The following is a 21,596-nucleotide window of genomic DNA, read 5'->3' as shown; positions in this document are numbered from 1 at the left end:
AGATGTACGCTGAACCATGGGAGGAATTTGTGCAATGTGAAGCCGGGCATAGCTCCTCAACGCTTGTGTGTGACTATTAAACATGCAAACAAAAAGCTATACCCTGGTTTCAGTATGCAGAATCAGTACCCCTATCTAGAGATTCATGCACTATTCAAACAAGCGAAACTCATGTAAAGCAAAAGAATGGTAAGGGAATGATAAACCAAAATTGGTCGACAAAGCACTTGTCTGTAGCACAGAGCTGGTGAACCTGAAGCATTTAGGAGGCTAGGGTGGGGGAGGAAAACAGAGGATGCAAATCACAAACATTTCTTGACTCCAAGTGGCACCGGCTTCTCTACATCAGGAGAAAGATATCCCAAACGAAGACCCTCAAGAGTTACAAGAGTTGGGGAATAACCAAGATTAAAGCGGAAGTGGGCACCCACAGCCCCCTGGCGTTCGGTTCCTGGGACCCAGGTGGGCAGGCTCTCGCCCGTCCAAAGCATCAAGGGACAGACTTCTACTCCTGACAAACCCACAGCCAGGGACCGCCTGCGTGCTCTGGGTGGTAGACCCTCTGCGCCGGCAGAAGACAGCCTCCCACAAAGCTCCCACTAACACTTACCATCCTCAAAAATCGCTCCTATTTCAAAAGACAATTCCGAGCTGTGTTCTGCTTCACACGGGTACACTGCCCGGGCCTTCCGACTGATGAGGCTGAAGAGGGAACATGCAAGGCACCAAGTGAAACATGAGAAACCTCACCTTTCCCCCACCCACATTGCCCAAATCTCATTTCTATGTCACCAGCACGGCAGCTCCTTCCAAAAAGGAAATCAGCGGGAAAGGGAACATCGGGCAAACCACAGCACTTGACTGTCAAGTAAATGACAGGTTTCAAACCCCAATCTTTCTTTAGGGAGCCTCTCCGAGAAGCTTTCCCTGAACCTCTTCACCTACTTTTCCTCTCCGCTCAGTGGGATGCCCTTCCCTCTCACTCAGCGTTATTAGAACCACAGGGCATGTTTATTTCTGAAGCATTTTGGTTTATCTATTAAGGAAAAGCACCGGTGTCTTGAGACCGAAGGCGAGGCATTGAAGGGCAGAGGCACACGGGCAGTAAGAGGCTCCAGCCACGCACCTCGGACGCCCATCAGTCTACAGTGACGCTCTGCTTTCACGCCACCCTGGAAGGGGCTCATTGCTCTCAGCTGGGTCTCGCCCCCAAAAGGTACATCAGTCTTGGCTTCTCGACACTTGTCAAAACATCCTGTGTGTTCTTGTGGGAAAAGAACACACTGGGGAAGGATGGAAAGCAGGCTGTCAGCCAGATGCACGCCGAGGCAGAAGGAAGCAGCCCACCTCACCGGAGCAGGGGAAGCCACTGATGGGGAGAAGAGCCTCGGCCTGCTGTCCCGGAGGAAGGGCTTTGCTACAGGGTCAGCGCCTCTGGCCTCTGCACCACTAGCCCATTAAAGAGCTGTGTTAACTACAGTTTCCAGTGCCCCATTTACCTTCCTTTAAAACAAACCGTGTGCTTTCTATTCACGTATAAAAAGTTCTTGCAAAACACGTGGTTTCATAAATGCACAACCAGCACCAGAAAGAGTAGGTTCAAGCAGGTCTCACGTAAGGCAAATCTCTAAGAATGTACTTGAACCTTTAAGTCTAAGGCAAGGTTGCAAATGTTGTCCACGAAGTCCAGGAGACCAGAAGCTTCTTCCATGTGGGGAGCACAAGAAGCTGCTCAGGTTGATCAAGCCCCTCTGTGTGCCGCCCTCACATTCTACATCACACTCCAAACCACATACCTTTCAGGTGGCTTGTCCGCTACGGTGGCAGGAAGAGAGAGGGGGAAAGATGACAGCTTGGGTGAAGGAGGTGTAGCGGCTGGGTTGCAGCTCGGTGTGGCTGGTGACTGAGGGTTAAGCCACTGGACGGTCGATGATCGGGCCTGGCCTGGGCTAAGTGTGGAAGTTTGAAGAACAGGATTAATAGTATAAAGGCCACGGAACACCAAATACATGACACCCCATCGCTCAATGGCTAGGGTGATTGTTCCTTTCTCTCTCCTGATGACTGAAACGGACAGAGTCCTCTCCACCTCCTCCCAGGTCTGTAGCCCCAAGAGCCACACCCCAAAACTAGAGATGCCTCATTGTACTTCTTCAGGTTTGTGGAGAAGATCTAGTCTTGTCCAACCTAGCACCATACTGGTGCACTAATTACAACACCAGAATCCAACGGCCAAAACTAGTTGCTTGGACTTTTGAGGTATTCATGTTTTCTGCTTATAAGGAAAGTCACAAGAATCTACAGTCAAGCCCATGACCTATAGCTCTAAATATTCAACAGTGGCCTTTTAATGTCTAAATTGGTACAGCCATTACGGAGAACAGTACGGAGATTCCTTAGAAAACTAAAAATAAAACTACCATATGACCCAGCAATCCCACGACTGGGCATATACCCAGAGAAAAAACATAATTCAAAAAGACACATGCACCCCAATGTTCACTGCAGCACTATTTACAACAGCCAGAACAGGGAAGCGACATAAATGCCCATCAACAGAGGAATGGATAAAGAAGATGTGGTACATATATACAATGGAATATTACCCAGTCATAAAAAGGAACAAAATTGGGTCATTTGTAGAGATGTGGATGGACCTAGAGACTGTCATACAGAGTGAAGTAAGTCAGAAAGAGAAAAACAAATATCATATATTAAGGCATATGTGTGGAATCTGAAAAAATTGGTATAGACGATCTTATTTACAAAGCAGAAATAGAGACACAGACATAGAGGAGAAAGGTATGGATACCAAGTGGGGATGGGATGAACCGGGAGACTGGGACTGACATATATACACCATTGATACTATGCATAAAATAGATAACTAATGAGAACCTACTGTTTTATAGAACAGGGAACTCAACTCAATGCTCTGTGGTGACCTAAATGAGAAGGAAATCCAAAAAAGAGGGGATATACGTATACATATAGCTGATTCACTTTGCTGTACAGTAGAAACTAACACAATATTGTAAAGCAACTACACTTCAATAAAAAAATAAAGCTCTTTCATCTGGTCATATACATGTGGCAACTCAGAACAGAATGCCACTGGGAATCAAGATTCCTGTAGAGTGGACCAAAGACTAGCCTTTAAGGGAGAAACCAATGAACAGTAAATCTTTGGTGACCTTAACATTCCCTAGTAGTTGCCAATTTTGAAAATAAGTTAATGTAAAAAGGTCAGTAGACAGACCCATGGAGGGGCTTCTAAACGTGGAGGGTTCGATAAATACATGTTGATCTGAATAAATTATTCTTCAATGATTTCAAAACTGGAGGCTTGTGACGATGGTCTACGAAGCTTGCTTTCAAAGCACAGTGCTGAAAGCTTCTCGTTTTACTCAAGTACATTTTCAACACATATGTATTCAATGCTGCTATACCCCGATGCCCCTCACCTCAAATTCACCCTCTTTGGCTAAAACCAGTTTCTACAAGCAGCTTCCGTGTCCTTCCATATTACTGAGTGTTACCTTTGATTCTTCTTCTAAAGCAGAACTAACACCACATCCTGTCCATTTTTACTGCAAAAAGCTCCCAGGCTGTTCCTTTCTCTACGCTCTCGTCAAGAACAGGAGAGGATCCCAATCTCACTGCTCATGCTGGTGTCAGGGCGGAGCTCTCCTAGCCAAGGCCCTAGCCCCGGGCCTCCCATTCGGCCAGTTCCATCAGCCACGTTCAGCCACCTGGGTAAGACCCAGTCCACCCCGTGTGCCTCCCCAGGAACAGGTGTGCTCTCCCACCTGCCCTGGCAGCCTGGCGGCTCAGCCCACAGCTCTGCTCCCCTGACTTCCCCTCCTCCCCCCTCAGGCTCTTCCGCTCCTCTGCTGGCTCCAATCTGTCCCCTCCCCCCGGCTCAGCTCCAGCTGCCTCCCCCAGTTCTTCTCCTCTGGGCTAAGTCACAGACCTTCTCTGAAGGCCCGTCACACCAATAAACGGGAGGGCCGATCAGCATGAGTTGTTCTGTGTTGGTTTCAGACATTTCTCTCGCCTCTGGGTTGAGAGCAGGTGGGTTAACTCTTTGTGTGGATTCACAAAGCCGGGCAGAGGGCTTGGCACAGGAAGTCTTCAAGCCACATCTGAAGCAGCCAGTTCGCATGTGCTAACACTACAACTGAGTATTATACAGCAGGCCCGTGAAACATTGCATTACTGACTGGATAGATATTTAGCACACAGAAGGTTGCCTTTACTCTGATCAGAAAAGGGGGGGAAGGAGGAACATTTTAAAAACATTATTCTCTGAACAGCTTATTTACAATCCCCCTATCCAGCCATTCATTTGGAAGTCATAAAACCTACTTCATGCCAAGCGAAGACACCTAGAAATCTCAAGGTGATCTGTATCACCAACAGCAAAAGTCACTCCATTCTTCAGCAGAAAATGAAACTTTAACGAGTTCTTCTTACTAATCAGGAAGGGAGAGGATGGCGTGAGTGAAGCTCTGACAGAGAATTTAAGACCACAGTTAGCCAAACAACTGACATGTTATCTCCCAGCAATTACTCAAGGCGTTGGTGGGTGCTGGTGGTGGTGGAGGATGAGGTGGTTTACCCGACCCGAACCAACCCTTCCTGGTCATAAATAGTCAGGTGATGAAACGACGGCCATCTATCTGCTGAGCGGGAGGACAGCTGCGGGATGAAGAGAAGCTCACAGTGTGCGTATCTATAAGGCTCTTTAAAAGTAAAGGTCATAAATTGTACAGCTATGATCTGCTTCATCCTCACATCTTTCTTTTAAAAAGAAATGTTGGGCTTCCCTGGTGGTGCAGTGGTTGAGAGTCCGCCTGCCGATGCAGGGGACGCGGGTTCGTGCCCCGGTCTGGGAAGATCCCACATGCCGCGGAGCGGCTGGGCCCGTGAGCCATGGCCGCTGAGCCTGCGTGTCCGGAGCCTGTGCTCCGCAACAGGAGAGGCCACAACAGTGAGAGGCCCGCGTACCGCAAAAGAAAAATAAAATAAAATAAAAAGAAATGTTTTTTTTTGATTTTTTGTAAAGGGAAAATACTCCTCCTGGCAAGTGAAAGAATTGTTGGAATAGCAGGTTTAGAAGGTAAGGGCCTATCCTTAGCTCGGCTTTCTCCACCCTGTCCCAAAACAGGAACTCAGAGTCACCCATCCTTGTCCAGAGTCAAGCTCGCAACATGAACCTTTCTTGCTTCTTGGTTTGTCCTCTGTGATTTTTCTGTTTTCTGTCAACACACAGATGTGCTATGTGATCCCACACTCACTGGTTCACCAAGAGAGTCTTTTCAGGCTTCCCACTTAGGCCTAAATTTCTGTATTTGAGTCCCTGGGTTTCCCCACAGTATCTCAGAAGCCTCCGCTCGGGACTTCTCTGTGGGCATGAACTTTGCAGACTGGACTATTCATGTTCGCCTCTAATATGGGGAGGAGGTATCCTAAGTCATGTAGAGAACTAAGTCCTGTGAAAGAGGAGACCTGCCCAGCCAAACAAAGTTCAGGAAATGGAGCCAAGGAGCCATGAGGATACAAGAAAATTTCCATGGGCTTCTTCGCTGGGAAGGAGTGGGGATGAGGTAGGAAGCGGTTAAACACACTCAAGACCTAAGACCTGAATTCTCGCCTCAGCCAGCAGAGGCCAGATGACGTTTCACAGGTGTCTCCAAAAGCAACCTGCCAACAATTTTTTTTTGGAAGGCAAGAAATTGTAAATATGAGTTTCTTTATATAAACCATCTCCTACTTTCCAGAATTTGGGTTTTATTTTGCTTTTTGGTAATAAGGATCAAAAAATACTTTTTAACTATTTAATTCTTTAAAAGATAATACTTATAATTTTCTCAAAAAGCAGTAAAGTATTCCTTTTAAAGGAGAATTTCTGGCATTGTCTTTCTCTTCTTTGACTTAAAACATTTTAGAGGAACCCTAGGCATTTGGGAAACGGCAGCCCAGAACAAAGGTCTAGCAGTTTTTCTCAGCCTGGGCCTCCGGAGAGAAGGCGTCCTAAGGCATCCATGTACATAATGAATTAACCCCTCTCCTGCATGTCTAGAACCGTTCTAGCTACCCATGTGTTGGGAGACAATTCAATACGGGTCTCTGGTGTGTCTGCACTTCTAGTGAGCAAAGGATGGATTATCTTTTCAAGGATGCTTTTAGAGCACAGAGCCTTGGAAGATAAAGTTGTGTCTTCCTCTGGAGCGAAGAGCAGGCTTTACTGTCCGTCATAAAAGATGTGTTTTTCCTGAGCTCTGGGTTTCTCTCTTGCTAACACTCCACAGGCAGGTGTTATCTGGGCCACGGGACATCACCCTGTGGCAACTGGGACTCGGATTAATACTCTGAGGACTGCTACAGCTGTGATTAGTACAGTCCTTGGACTCTGACCAGGAGCCCATGTCTTCTGCCAGCATCCTTGGAATCATGGCAGGCCAATGCGGGACCCTGCAGAGTCAAATTTCAGATGTCACAGTTCTTGACAGCATCCTTGGGAGCACTGAGGAAATACCCAGGTCATTTTTTGTATTCTGTGGTTCAGAGGAGAACCCTGGCTAAGAAAGTCTTCGGGTTAACGATCAAAACTGGTAGGTGATCTTAGAATTCAAAAGCCCATTGCCTGCAAGAACGCATGGAATATTTCAAGTGTGCTCTCCTACCACTTCCCAAATTTAAGCATTTAAAAAAAACAAACAAAGCTATTTAATTCCTTCTTCCTCCTGCCCCTTTAACTATGGATTTTTGATGACCAAGACTGGCATGATCAGAAACCACTGATTTTATTGAATAAGGAGCTGCTGAGCAATGATAAAAAAAGCACCTAAAGCGCCATGTTTCCTGAAAGCCAAGCTGTGGTTTGCAAAAATGCAGGCAGAAGTCTACTCTTCCTGAAAAGCTCAGAAACCACATTTACCAAAACAGAAATAAATTACAGAGAAATATGTATCTCTTTCTCTGCTCTCTTCCCAATTTCACACACTAGACTGAAAGCATCATGACTTCTCTCTGTCTTCAGGGCAAAAGAGCCAACCTCCCTTTGAGGAGAAATGTTTCCTTCTCAAAGAAAAGGAAGAAATGGAAACAAGAGGGTTTCACTAAAAACACCGAGATTTCCTCCTGCTAGCTCAGAAACTCATCCTCGAAAACGTTCTGACATTGGAAGGCTACCTGGTATTCCTAAGGCAATGGGAAGTCTCCTGCCTGGGGGCGGGGCAGGTGGAGTGGAACACACATTTGTGAAGGTGACGAGCGAATTCTCTCCACTAACAACACTCTTGCCTTGGCAAAACAGGTCTGCACGTCAGGGAAAGACCGTGTAGCTTTCACGATGGGGAGGACTAAACCCTCAATAACATGAAATTATGACCATTTCTGTGTATGCATACACTTTACAGAGTTCATTTTTCTGAAAACGTAACAAATCAGTGGTATATGCTGCTTGGGATTCAAACTGTGACCCGATCGTCTCCAATAGCAGACTCCACGCGCCATGCATATTAAAAAAAACTTTTTGGCAGCAGAAAAGCACAAACATTTCAGAAATGGGGGAGGGGACTTAGGGCCTTAACTGTTAAAATTCGACAACAGCTGCACCAGTCACCAGAGAACGTCTGCCTCTAACAAACATTTCTTGCAAAGCATAGGCAGGTCAGGCTCTGGGCAGTGCTCGCAATACAAGTGCCTGATTCCAGGCTCTGGGAGCACAGAGCATAATTTAGCATTTGAGGGAGGATACACATCAGGAAAAGAAATGACTGCTTCTCTGAAATGATTAAATCCCCCAAATAGCAAGATATTTGACGATGGCTTTTATGATGTCGGCATCAAATCAGAAGTTTGCACCGGAAGGAAAGATTTTAAAACCTCATTTGCAAGGTCTCCGAGCAGAAGCCAACACATTAGTGAAATGATCTTTCATTCCAGGCTGGGAAACAACGTACAGCATAAGTCTAGAACAGCTGTCCTGGGCAAAAGTGTTTGAAAGTGTTAATAAAGACAGAAGGAAATATTGTCGATCTGTATATTATGAGAAATCTCTGTTCAAATTAATGCCACTGTTCTTCTTTACGTGCCAGAGAGGGGCAATTCCCCAGCCAGCACGCTGTTGGTCCCAAGCGAGCACAGTGAGGGACACAGCCGTGGGGAGAAGCATGCACCTGTGACAAGGGGCCAGAAGCTACAGCACTGGGCCGAGAGGACATCACTGATCATGAGGAGGGTTCGAACTGGACCCTGTTCGCTCATCACTCTTGGTCTGAGAACTACCTGTCAGGCCCCACGCCTGCCCTGGGGACACCCAGGGAACTATAACAGCTCTTTTCCATGAGCACCCAGTCAGGTGAGAAGAGAAGGACAAACTGATGATCATGACGCAGCGTGATGAGCGCCACACAACAGAGAGGGGGCCAGGGTCCCGCAGGAGAACAGAGGAGGGAGCAGCTACCACGTGGGCAGCCAAGGAGGCTTTCCGCCCGGAGCCCACGGCGCCACTGTCAGTATCATCACGTCCTCCCTACATCCTGGCACAGTCGGCGCTGCGCCAGGCACAACCGGCACGCGCTAATCCACTCATTCCCAGCTATGCTACCGCTCCACGCGACACGTGAGAAGCCGAGAGCAGAAAGGTGACGGTGACTTACTCCAGGTCAATGTCGGGTCAAAGCCCCGTTTTGACAAGACCGCACGGAGCTCACAGCCTCAAGTCCCTCCGAGCGAGCAGCTGGAGTGGGACACAAGGAGCTGAATGGAGACACAGGAGAGTCAGAGGCACTCACTGCGCAGGTCCACTGAGTCAGATGCTCACAGGCAGGGTGACTGAAGGATTTTAATCACACCGATTACAATTGCATGAGATGCCGCCACTCTACACAGAGCCTGGGTTCCAAAGATAGCCCTGGCAGTGTGCCCATTTGCAGTTTCCTAATCTCCCTCAGCTTGTTCCTTTTTTTGTTTTTTAAAAAAAGGAGGCAGGGCTTCCCTGGTGGTGCAGTGGTCGAGAGTCCGCCTGCCGATGCAGGGGACACGGGTTCGTGCTCCAGTCTGGGAAGATCCCACATGCCGTGGAGAGGCTGGGCCCGTGAGCCATGGCCGCTGAGCCTGCACTCCGCTATGGGAGAGGCCACAACAGTGAGAGGCCCACGTACCGCAAAAAAAAAAAAAAAAAAGAAGGCAGGAGGGGAATGGGGAGAGAGGGGAGGACACTTCTCACTCTCAGAGGCTGGGGCAGAGCTGGCATTATCAGCCTGGGCTGAGAGTCAGCCACAACTGAAACTTGGGAGAGTAACCATCTCCCTGGTCTCAGTTTCCTTAGCTAAAATGAAAGTAAGTGTTAACAGGCTGGGTGGCAGTAAGATGTAAATAAGATGACAGGTATAAAGCACCCAGCAGTGACTGGAGAACAGTGAGTACTCAACAGGTGAAGCCCTTCTTATGAGCATTAGGTATATTGCCTCTGCTTTCCAAGCTTACATCTTCACCAATGAATCATTTTCTTTACCAAAAGACAACAAACTCTGTCAAAGGGGAAAAACTATAAATATTAAGTAAATGTCACCATTGGGAGAAAAAAGTTGCTAAGTGCAGTATGATTGCATATGATCCAAGACTGAATCCTGGAACAAAAGGACATGAGTGAAACAATTAGTGAAACAGAAATAAAGTCTGTATGTAACAGTGTCGCACCAATGTGAATTTCCTGGTTTTAACCAAAGTACCATGGTTTGGTGTAAGATGTTAGTAGTAGAGCCGGGTGAAGGGTCTATGGGAACTCTCTATACTATCTTTGTAAATTTTCTGTAAATCTAAAACTATTTCAAAATAATTTTTTTTAACAACAGGTTGTAAAAAGAATAACCCCAAATAAATTTTTCAATCACTGAAGCACTAAAAAGCCTTTTGAAATTATGATCACACACTTGAAGGCATCCAAAAGCCATAAGGAAAACTTTTGGTTAGTTCAATGACATGAAAAGATTCCTAAGAGTTACATTTAAAAATCACTTGGACCACCCATCTAAAACATGGCAATTACCACAACTGTTGAAACTGGTTTTTAAGGAGTGTGGGCTTTCCCAAAAAGATCAGTTTTGTTTATAGATTAGATCGAGGTCAGCAAACTTTTTCTGCAAAAGGCCAGATGATAAATACTTCAGGGTCTGCAGGCTGTAGGTCTTGCAACTACTTAACCCTGCCATCATAGCAGCACGAAAGCAGTCACAGACACAACTGTAAATGACTGGGTGGCTGTGTTCCAATAAAACTTTATTTATTAAAAAAAAAAACAGGCAGTGGTGGGCCACAGTTTGCTCACCCCTGGATGAGATGGATCAGATGTGAATCCATTTCGTAGTGGAGAGTTGGAAGAGGTGAAGATAATGATGGTAAACTCCCCTGGGCTCAGAAAACCCACTCGCCTTCCTCCGTCTTCACTGGCTTTGCGGCGTCGGGACTCCTGTGTGTACCAAAAGCCGATCTGCAAGCACCCAGGGCTTTCCTGCAGCAGGAGCTCTCCTGACTAATTGCTCAGGATCACCTCCCATGCAGGAGGCAGACAGCCAATAGATGGAGCCAGCACGTAAAAGCAAGAACTTGGTCCCCCTTGAGGAAAAGGAGGCAGGTGGGCAGGGAGAGGAGGAAAGGCATGGAAGGAAATCTCTCGAACACAGATAAGACAGAACCTTTTGAGGTTGCATACAACCACACTGAACACTCAGTCCCCACCCCCCAGGATGCTGGGTCTGCTGGGGGGTTTCCCTCGACAAGAAAGGACACCACTAGACCTAGTCAGCCCATATCTTATGAAGTTCACCCCCAGGCTGATCATTTTCTCGGGGTTTGCTATGAGAGAACTGAGAGTTACACCTCTGACTGATCTTTCACTCAAAGTGCTCCTTGAATTGCATTTCTCTTCCTTCCAGATCATCACTGTGGAATCAGGGACCAGGCCTGAACTTTAGCTTGCTAGCCAAACAGAAAAGGAGCTGCAGCTGCGTTTCAGAGAATTATGGGGCTGTAGAGAGGTCTCAGCATTATGGTCCCGCAGGGCAACCGACGGGAATATTTCCACAAGCTCAATTCGTATGTGGAAGACAGCCACCAGTCAACGTGAGGGTGGAACATATAAAACAGGGGCTCCCAAGCACAGCTCAAAAGGGGTACAGCACTACTCTGCTAAGAAAATCCTCTGGTTACTTACTAAGCTGTTTTACGGGTTACCTGTGGTGATAGGTGAGCTTCCCATACTGCTCAGAACAGTTTAGAGAGCTGGCTGGGTCCCACTGGGAACACTACGCCTTGGTCATGAGCTACCCAAGGGCCCTATTCTCCGAAGCTTCTACAGAGGAGCTTTCTACACAGCGAGGCAAGGACAGGAGCTGCGGGTTCTCCTGGTATAACTGCTGTAAATGCTGGAAACAATGCAACTTCAGGTCAACACTAAAGGCTTCTCCAGGACTAAAGAGCCTATTTTCCCTAAGCCATTTAGTGGGGAGATTACATAACTGATGAACCAGGAAGTTGGGTCAAGTTCAACTAAGAATATTAAATTAAGTTCTCGGAGGAAAGGAAAATGCAAGCCTAGGGCTCCCAGGGGAGCCGTGACTGGGTTTTATGACATGTGGTACCTTGAAACCTCACAACAATCAGGAGGGCTGGGTGCTGTTACTCCCCCTTTGCAGATAATCTTGCTAAGCCTTGGTTTGCTGACGTAATTTACATAAGGCCTCCAAGGTTTGAAGTGGCAGGAGAAGAATGCAAAGCCAGGCTTGTCTGACTCTAAAATCAGTGCTTTACCAGTCTACACCACGGTCTTCCAACTCACAGAAAGCTCACGAGGCCCCTGCCTGCATTTCAATATTGAGACCCAGCCAACCAGTCCACGCAGAGCAAATGATACATTACAATAGCAAAAACCAGTGAAACAAAAAAGAAAAGCAAAACCAAAACAAGACTAAGGAGAAGACTTAATTTTTGTTTGTTTGTTTGTTTGAATCTTAAGCAGTAGAGCAGCTACTACAAAAATTCAGACCGGCGTCTTTAATTTGGAAAGTCAACTTTCATTACGGGGCTTTAAAGTTAGATGAATGACCAACCATTTGGCTTGAAAATAAAATCTCTGAATTTCAGAACCTGTCTTTAGAGCACAGCAAAGGAAGAGGTGACTCAGGCCACACGCAAGTGCCAAGTACACAATACAAATACCAAAAATACCCCAGCAGGACCCAAGGGACATGTATGGAAGGCTGTGAGGATGCTAGGCGGTCAGTCGGGATGGCGTAATTTCTATACTGAGTTGGAGAGAAGATTGAAGAAGATATACAGGACTAAAGTTATCCACCACCACCACCCCAATGAGTGTGAAGAGACTGAGGGTCGACGGCCAAGCACGTGGGCCCCGAGATTAGCTTCAAGAGCTGTACCGGATATCATGCTACTCATGAAAAGACTGCGGATGCTTCTCTGTTGTAAATATCAAATTTCCAAGTCTCCCAGCTCTGCGGCAGGGGAGGATGCCCTCCTCCACAAATCTCAGCCAAAGGTGTTGGATGGTGAACGTGCCGCAATTCAGATTCAAGGGTTTATTCTCCACAGGTAACTATAAACCACAGCAGCGTGTCTTAACACAGGGTCAGCGCTCCCTCTTCAGAACAAGGGCAGCGGCCAGCTGGCAGCCACTGTTAGCTCACTGTGGGTCTCAGAATCGGGGGAAAACTACAATTGAACAACGTTCCCATACGCCACCAGACTTTCCATACCAACAGTAAAACAAGTCCAAGGGAACCACAGATCACAAGGTCAGACAGATCAGGGTCATAATCCTTCTCTGCCCCTTACTAGTCATGTGGCTTGGGGCAAATTTCTGACCTTCTTTGTGCCTCCATTTCTCTATCTTTAAAAATGAACATAGGGCTTCCCTGGTGGCGCAGTGGTTGAGAGTCCGCCTGCCGCTGCGGGGGACACGGGTTCATGCCCCGGTCCGGGAAGATCCCACATGCCGCGGAGCGGCTGGGCCCGTGAGCCATGGCCGCTGAGCCTGCGCGTCCGGAGCCTGTGCTCCGCAACGGGAGAGGCCACAACAGTGAGAGGCCCGTGTACGGAAAAAAAAAAAAAAAAAAAAAAGAACATAGTTCTACCTCACTGGGTCTGATGTGAGGATCAACATGACATAGTTATAAAGCAGCTACAACAAAGTCTGTGGCCCCCGAGAGTTAATGCTCCACAGTCTTTGATTCTGAGAAATGCAAGAGAGGATCTACCGCATCGAGCCTTCTCTGCAGCCTCTCACCACCAGCCACTGCTGACGCAGACGCTTCTGCCCCCTCTAAGTCCCCAGCCCCCAACAGGTCCAGATGGGCTAAGCTCTGGGCAGAAGTCACAAGGCTGCCGGGGCTCACAGCAAGGCGGTCTACTCCTGCTCATTCATGTGCTTCCCTACGAGCTATCTTACACCTCCATCTTTCTGAACCCACCAGGGACTTTGCCGCTCACTTAGGTATGGGAGACTGGCTTCCAATCCACTCCTCACAGCACCCAGCGCCACATGAAGGCACCAGCTCTACTAGAGACGCCGGTCAATGGAACCCACCACTTTCTGTAACCAGGGTCCACGTACAGGTAAGCAGAGAAGAAAAGGTGCTCCCCTTATTAGGATATGATGTCCTAACTAGCCAATAAAGATGCTGGAAATGCCTGTGATGGGCAATTCACTTTTGGGGGTTAAATACCACCGTCTCCTGATCTCTTTTTAAATATACATAACTTTTCTCCCCTTTTTACAAAAGCCATACGTGCTCATCTTAGTCAAGTTAGCAAAAAAGCAGATATGCACCCCCCCAAGAGAGAGAAAACTTTTAAAAGTTAAATGCCCTATTTTCTTTTGAAACAATCAAAATTTAAGACATCAACTTCTAGGGTGAACTGACTGCCCTGGCAGGGTTGGGAGCAGTAAAGTCAAGGAGCAGTGGGGTTGAGGAAGCCCTCCCTGAAGGGGTGGAGGAGAGAGAGAACAGAAAGAAAGAGAGACGAAGGGAAGAGGCAAAGACAAAGTTTGCCCATGACTGCTACCTTATAATTTCTAAGTGTGCACCCAATTTCACCAAAACCTGCTAAAAATTGTTTAAGGTGATTATTTTTCTGAACTTCAGACAAATCACTCATGGTTTGTTGTCACAGACACAAAGCCAGTTTAAGGGGTACTTTGCTATCTCCCCGCAAAATTCATCAACTCCTTGAAAAGCAATCATGGAACCAAGTCAAGTAATCTCAAATGCCAAGTAGCTGTCTACGGGAAACCTCTATGTGTTTGCCCAGTTTAAAGGAGGCAAGTTATTATTTCATAGACAAGAATAAAAATGGTCACCAGTGAGCACACACAAAGTCTACAGGTGACATGCACGAGGCTGTAAATGGGCATGGGAGCTTACCGTCTAATGACTTTAACCGACTAGCACCAAGCCTGGGGAGGCATATGTACCTCTGAGGCACAACAGCGGCTCAGGGCAGCATCGGGGATAGACGTTGTTAGGAACACCTTCACATTCAGGATAAACCAAACTAAGCCAAGCCTCTCACTGGGTGGGAGAGAAGGATCTATTGCCCTCCCAGCCTGCCAGAGCACACACTGAGTTACATCTCGGGGTACCAACGTTCCCAGCTACGAAGAACGATTCTAAGATGCTGCTGCCATCTTGACTACGGACACGTGCTAGCAGGAGGTACTCCTTTTCATTTGAAATCTGTACAGGAAGCAGATAACAACTCCTGGTATCTACTTACAAGAGATTTTCTTTTGTGGCAGAAAACCTAAAAGAATTACTTATCAAGGACCTGCTCCATCATTTAAAAATGAAGAGAAAACTACTTTACTGGGGAAAAAATGACTTTGGAACATTTGAAATACCTTGACCTATGATGTAATGTCCTCCAAGGAGACTGAGCTAGCAATTCTTTACTGGCAATGAAGTCACCCATCACCTTGAGTGTACAGGTAAGGAATAGCTAGAGATTGATTGACTGCAATGAATAATACCCACAAGTCATAAACATCAGCAGAAACCCAAGAAATCCAATTCTGCTGGATTGTTTTCTACCCGTCAGAGACTACAGCTGTATTTACACACTGCCTATATCAGAATATCAGCTGCTGTAGGTTTTCCTGCATAAGTTTGCTTTCTGGTAGCTGGGGTCATGGCATTTCTGTACAATAGAGCTACTGGGGTCCTATGTGATCTACATACATTTGGGCTTCATTTTTCAGGACCTAAGATAAGGCAGGTGTAAGTTTTGGAACAGAGAGTCACCAGGCTGGATTAAAACCAAGCAGTCCAGGCAGTGCCTCCGTTTTAAGGCTCTGAGAAGAGTTTTAATGACTACACAGCAACTTCAGTTTTATTAAAAGGGTTCTTAATCAGATTTACTCAGATCCTACTATAATCAATACTGTACAGCTGGTATGCAGAGATGATGGATTTTAAAAAAAAAGAAACAAAAAGAAAAGCACATACAATGAAAACTAAATTTATAAGTGCTAAGGAAATAAAGAAAAACGTTATAAAGAGAAAATGGTGAGATTAATTCTGTGAAATTCCCAAAGAGTTTTAAATTGCCTAAGAGACATTCAATGACACACAGAAAGAAATGAGACTTCCAAAAGAAAAGTATTTTTATAAATGCATAATAATTTAAATTGGAAATAAAATATTTATTAATAACTATGTCAATATCACTAAAAAGTTCAAAGAGTATGAGACCCAATTTTATTGTCAAGAATTTTATGATCGAGGGCTTCCCTGGTGCTACAGTGGTTAAGAATCCACCTGCCAATGCAGGGGACACAGGTTCAAGCCCTGGTCCAGGAAGATCTCACGTGCCATGGAGCAACTAAGCCCATGCGCCACAACCACTGAGCCTGCGCTCTAGAGCCCGTGAACCACAACTACTGAAGCCCGCGAGCCACAACTACTGAGCCCGCAGGCCAGAACTACTGAAGCCCATGCGCCTAGAGCCCACGCTCCGCAATAAGAGAAGCCACCGCAATGAGAAGCCCACACACCACAACAAAGAGTAGCCCCCGCTCGCTGCAACTAGAGAAAGCCCGTGTGCAGCAACAAAGACCCAATGCAGCCATAAATTAATTAATTAATTAAATCTATTAAAAAATAATTTTATGATCGATCTTGGAGTGAGGGAAAGATTGGATAGTGTTATGCATCTAATGTTTGTGACCCCCCCCAAATTTGCATGTTGAAACCCTACCCCCTCCCATGGGATGGTGTTAGGAGGTGGGGCCTTTGGGAGAAAATTAGGATGCAATGAGAGTGGAATCCTCATGAATGGGATTAGCGTCCTCCTAAGATCCACGAGAGAGCCTGCTTCCGCTCTCTGCTCTCCATCATGTGAGGATACGTGAGAAGTGAGTCGTCTGTACACTGGAAGCAGCCTCCCACTTCAACCCAGCCAGGCTGACACCCTGACCTTGGACGTCCAGCCTCCAAAACTGTGGGAAATAAATTCCTGCTCTTCATAAGCCACTCAATCAAAGTATTTTGGTTGTAGCAGCCCAAACTGAACAAGACTGATAGATAAGCAGGCAGGCAGATGGAGACACTGATATAGATACATAGATAGACACACACATATACTACACATGTACTACTATCAAATAACAATAAAAGGTAAGTACCAACTAGTACTAGAAGGGGATCGTTTTCTAACATCACGTATTGGGTATAGACAGAGGAAGGGATTATTCCGAACCCTCCAGTAGACTAGAGCCCTAGAGAAGGCTACCTGAAAGTGAAAACTAAATTAGATCCTCAAGACAGGTCAAGATTGTCTTGAGCAGAAAGGAAGGGAGACATGTCAGGCAGAGGGAATCAAAGTTTGCAGGGGCACCCAAGGGCTGCTTGAAGACAGCAAACACAATCCTAGGAAGAGAGAGGAGGGGAGGGGAGGGGAGATGAAGGGAGGGAGGGGAGGGGGGAGGGGAGGGAGGGGAGGGGGGAGGGGAGGGAGGGGAGGGGGGAGGGGAGGGGAGAGGGGAGAGGAGAAAAAAGAAAAGAAAAAAGAAGGAAGCACTGTCACTTCTCCTAACTACACTCCTCAGAGAAGCTGTTTACATCAGCACATGCCTAGAACCATGCGGGGAGGGGCGGACAGGAGTCTATGTCAGGGTTTGCCAAACATCATCGGGGAAAACGTTAGAAATCCGCATTTGCAGGCTCTCCCCAATCCTAAGCCTCACTATGGTGTGGGCCCAGTGCCGTGGGCTGCACAAGCCCTGCAGGGGGTCCTCACGGTCCTCAAGTATGAGAGGCGCCCCCCGACTTCATGAGAAATCTGCACTGAGATATGCTTACCAGTAAGTCCTTTAAAAGATACACAGGAATTCTATTATATATATATGAAAGAGAGAGATGCGTTTTATCCAGTGCCCAGAAAACAAAAAGTCAAGCTCTTCAAGTAGCAGGAAGTCTCCACTATAACAAAAATCTCCTTTCCAGACTTGTTTCAGCTACTTATTTTGGCCCCTCCCTTTCGGGCCTCTCCAAGGTTGGAGTGCTTTCCATGACATTTTAAAATTTGCATGAATAGGAAGCTGGGGGGATTCACTCCTCATCTGACTGATGACCAAAAATATCAAGCTCTTCATGTTTCAGCCATGGATGTGCTGTGAACTGAGCACTGCCTGCGTCGTGGCTTGGAATGTCACTTCTCCACAGAACCACTGTGGAGTAAGAAGCACTGACTAAAATGCTCTCCACTGACTGTGACAGACACTTACTGACAGGAATAATTAGAGACCTGGCTTGTGCTCTAAAACACACACGCGCGCACACACACATACCCCAAATTCCACTGCTGGAGTGCCCAGCATTGCAGAGGCTGGGTTCCTATGTTACCACTGTCACTGTGGCTTGTAGCACAAAAGTGAAAGAGTATTTTTATTTTGAAAAAAGAATAGCAAAAATGACAGGCCTGTTTGAGTACTCTGCGGTTTAAATCCACAATACACAGTCTTCAGCATTTAAATATACATATAGGACAATTTTGAAGGGGAAAAAAAATCTCATCTGGAGAATGCGTACCCATATTTTGAGTTCCACTTGGATTTTCGGTTAGTTTTTCAAAGTCTTCAGGTCACCCCCAAATTTTAGCATACCCAACTTCTCCCAGCCTCTTGTAATACTTACTAAGTTCATAATGAGTTCATGTGAATCCAGCAGTAACTATAAAAAGCCAAGTGATGTGAGAAACACTCTCCAATTCCATTTAAAGTCCCCAGAATGCCCAGCTAGGGTAGAATGACATCATTATCTATGACTTATTTTAAGCAACTTTGAGTTTTTGAAAACATTTTTTTTTTAACTTTAAAGACAGGACACCCAAATACTCTCAGGCTGAATTATAGATGTATTTTTGGATGTCATTTGATTGACTAATCAAGTAATGTCATGTAATTATTAGCAGAGTTCTTTTTTTTTTTTTTTTCCTTCTCTGAGCATCTGTTTGAAATCTGATGCTCCACACCACCACCAACCTGCACTTACGCCACAGCCTCGGGAAGCAGAGAAAGACAAACCCTCATGTGGTCAAACCAGGTCCATGGTATTTTGTTTGTATTGGTATTATTTGTCTTAATACACCTGAGCTGATCTGCTCATGGCTGGCACTCACAAACTGAGAAACTAAGATCGGGTATTTCATCCATCAGTTGTCAATTATGCAGGGTGCTACGGAGTAAACAGAGCAGGACACTAGCGTAAAGCTTGCAAAAATTCATATAACTAAGATATCATCCAATAGAAAGCCTGGAAAGTCTACTGATCACAACGCACGCATTTGCATCTTTCTAAAAGTTTGCAATAACTAGCGAGAAAACATCCCGAGCAGGACAAGAGCAAACTTCCTACGTGCAACCCCAAACTGCCATGAATTGAACTTAAAACAGATTTGAAATAGCACCTGCCCACCCCTTCCATACTGGGAACACAGACACCCTATTAAAGAAAGGCCTTGTTTTATGGACCCTCTCCTTTTGGCAGCCCCACTAATTAGAGAACAAAGGTCCTGAGATCTAACGGCTTCAGTATCGACCTGCCACATAAACTTCAAAATGAAGGGCCACTTTCATTTCAGGGCCCTCCCTGCCTCGGCACCAAACAGAAAAGCACAGCTACTTACGCAGTGGATGCCCAGTCCCCAAAGGTACCCCCATCTGCAAGAAGGTGGTTTCTGTCTGGTCCAGGGGGCCCATGGGCAGCGGCAGCCATGGGAGATGGGGAGGAAAATGAGTCCAGGCTGCTGGGAGGAGTGTCCTCCTTAGGAAGATTGGGACGGTCACCTGGGGAGGAGAAAAAGCCATCAACTTTCAAATACTCAGAGGAGAAAAAAAAACCTCCACTAAGAACTACATGGTATCGCTTGATTAGTCAATCAAATTATATCCAAAATTACATTTACAATGCAGCCTGAGAGGATTTTGGTGCCCTGTCTTTAGGGATTTTGGTGGTTTTTATTTTAACCAAAGATGCTTAAAATACATTATAGGTAATACAAAGTGAGGAGTGTTTTCCCCACAAGAAAAAACAATAATCAAAGTCAGATCAAACGGAAGATGAAAGCCTTAATGGCGGCCACAGTGACCTCCTGGTCTCTAAGGAGCACAGTCATAAATCAGTGATAACCTCGAAAACAATCCAGAGCAGTACCCCAGTCCTGCAGGGTCCAGCCTCTCACTTTCTGGTCACAAGATGGCCCTTTAAGCCACTGCCAATCACCACCCAGTCATAACAAATTCAACAACTTGAAAGGGACCTTATCTTCTGAGCTGGTGTCTTGGATTACAATTTAATAGCCCAATTTATTAAATCCCGGACACAGAGAAACTTCCATTTCCCGGTGAACATTAGGGAGGATGTTCTACAAGAACCAGACCCCTGCAGTGACTGCAGGGGATGACTTTAAACCCAAACGAAAATGCATTTCTTAAATGGGTTGCATGATTTATTCGTTCACGGAGGACCATTTTGTGAAATGCGTTTGTATCATCTGTACACATTATGGGCGTGGGTGGGAAATGCAGAAGGTAGAAAAGCTCAGAAGAGCAACCGTGTCCCTCGACTGGTCTCCTCGCTTTCATGGTACTCCCAGCTGCCATCAACACATCTGAACAGCCCGCACTGAAGCTTGGACCCTTCAGTCAAAGTCACAGTCCCCATTACATTGTAACTGCTCCGGGGCAGCGACTTTCTATTAAGACAGCACTGGCTTGGCCTTGATTTTATAAATGCCGGGTCACAAGAGTGGCTCAACAAACTGCCGTGGCAGATGACACACAATGTGGAGGGTCACACCCCAGCCACAAACAGCTTCCAGCTGATTAAACCTTCGTATTTCCTCAGTCCCAAGTCCCAGAAATGGAGGGTGTATGAACACCAGGAACAGCGAGGAACGTGCTCTCGGAAAACCATCTTAGATGGATTTCAATTCTGCTAATAATGGAGCGCAAGAGCAACCCCGGGCTCTGATGAAGCTCGCTCCCAAGATACTAATCTTGAAAATTGACTGTATAAAATAATTCTTACTTAATTCTGACCTAGCTTACAACTAAGGCTAAAAGAATCTTAGAAGTGGAGATCTGGAGAAGCAGAATTCAGGCCAGGAGGAATTAGAGGGGGTGGTGATGGCTGGAGGAAGGGACCCCTTATAGAAGCAGCTAGGGGGATCCTGTGCAGAAGATTGCGGTGAGGGAGTTTTCTGAACTTTTTCTTTCCTAAGTGCATGGTCAGGGAGAGGGATACAATGGGGTGAGAGGTGAATGTGATCTCTGTGAGCAGGTCTTCTCCCTGGGCAAAGTCGCTCTACAAAGCCTTGCTCTCTCTCCATTCACAAACACACAGCCCAGAAGACCATATGCTTCCTCTTTCAGTGAAGTTCCTTTTTCTACTGCCCTTCACCGCAAACGTATTTAGCTAACTGGAATCATTCAGCCCCAAAAAGAAGGGCTCATTTTCAGGCAAATGAACCCAAACCCACTGATAGATCTCTATGATTTCCTTTGGATTTATTTTCGTCCTGGGATACAGTCCACTTTGAAACAAAGGCTGCCTCTCCCCCTGTGCCTGGATAGCTCAATCCATCCAGTTCTTTCCTGCAAATGAGACCTGGAGCTCCAGCTTTCCAGGACCCTTCTGTGCGTCGTTCAGTCGTCCTGGGCAACAACCCCCTTCAAAACTAAGAAGGTCTCCTATGTAACCCCAGCGCGGAGTCTAAAGTAAACTCCTGAACGTTTACCTGCACGAGAGCTGCCAATTCAGGGCTTGGCCAGAAGTTGCAAAATAGGACCAGCTCTGCAGCAGGACAAGACAACCTCCAGAGTGGGTCACACGCTAGCAGCTTCCTGGCTGCAGGAGACTGGATGTTGGCCCTCTGCTCTCTGGGCTGCAGGCCCTGTCTCTGGGGCAGGACCTGACACAGCAAAGCAGCAAGTGAGAGTCTGGGCCCAGCTATTCCCTGACTCACTCCTACAAGGAGAAACGTGTCAATGAGAAGCTGCTTTGGGGAAGTGG

The 21,596-nt window shown here is 46.4% G+C and overlaps 1 protein-coding gene across 2 annotated transcripts in view; it reads right to left on the bottom strand.

Moving 5' to 3' along the window:
- ARHGAP10 (Rho GTPase activating protein 10) overlaps window positions 1–21,596 on the bottom strand; it is a 326,233-nt gene that overhangs the window by 7,075 nt on the left and 297,562 nt on the right. For both annotated transcript variants that reach the window (XM_082652719.1, XM_082652720.1), the window contains 3 exons: window positions 19,210–19,369; window positions 1,797–1,949; window positions 611–702 (listed from right to left, as the gene is read on the bottom strand). In XM_082652719.1, coding sequence (XP_082508845.1) covers window positions 611–702; window positions 1,797–1,949; window positions 19,210–19,369 — 405 coding nt within the window. The remainder of the gene's footprint in view (window positions 1–610; window positions 703–1,796; window positions 1,950–19,209; window positions 19,370–21,596) is intronic.

The sequence above is a fragment of the Grampus griseus genome (genome assembly GCF_964374135.1).
Source record: "Grampus griseus genome assembly, chromosome: 4".
NCBI classification, from domain to species: Eukaryota; Metazoa; Chordata; class Mammalia; order Artiodactyla; family Delphinidae; genus Grampus; species Grampus griseus.
This window is presented reverse-complemented; position numbering and strand designations above follow the sequence as displayed.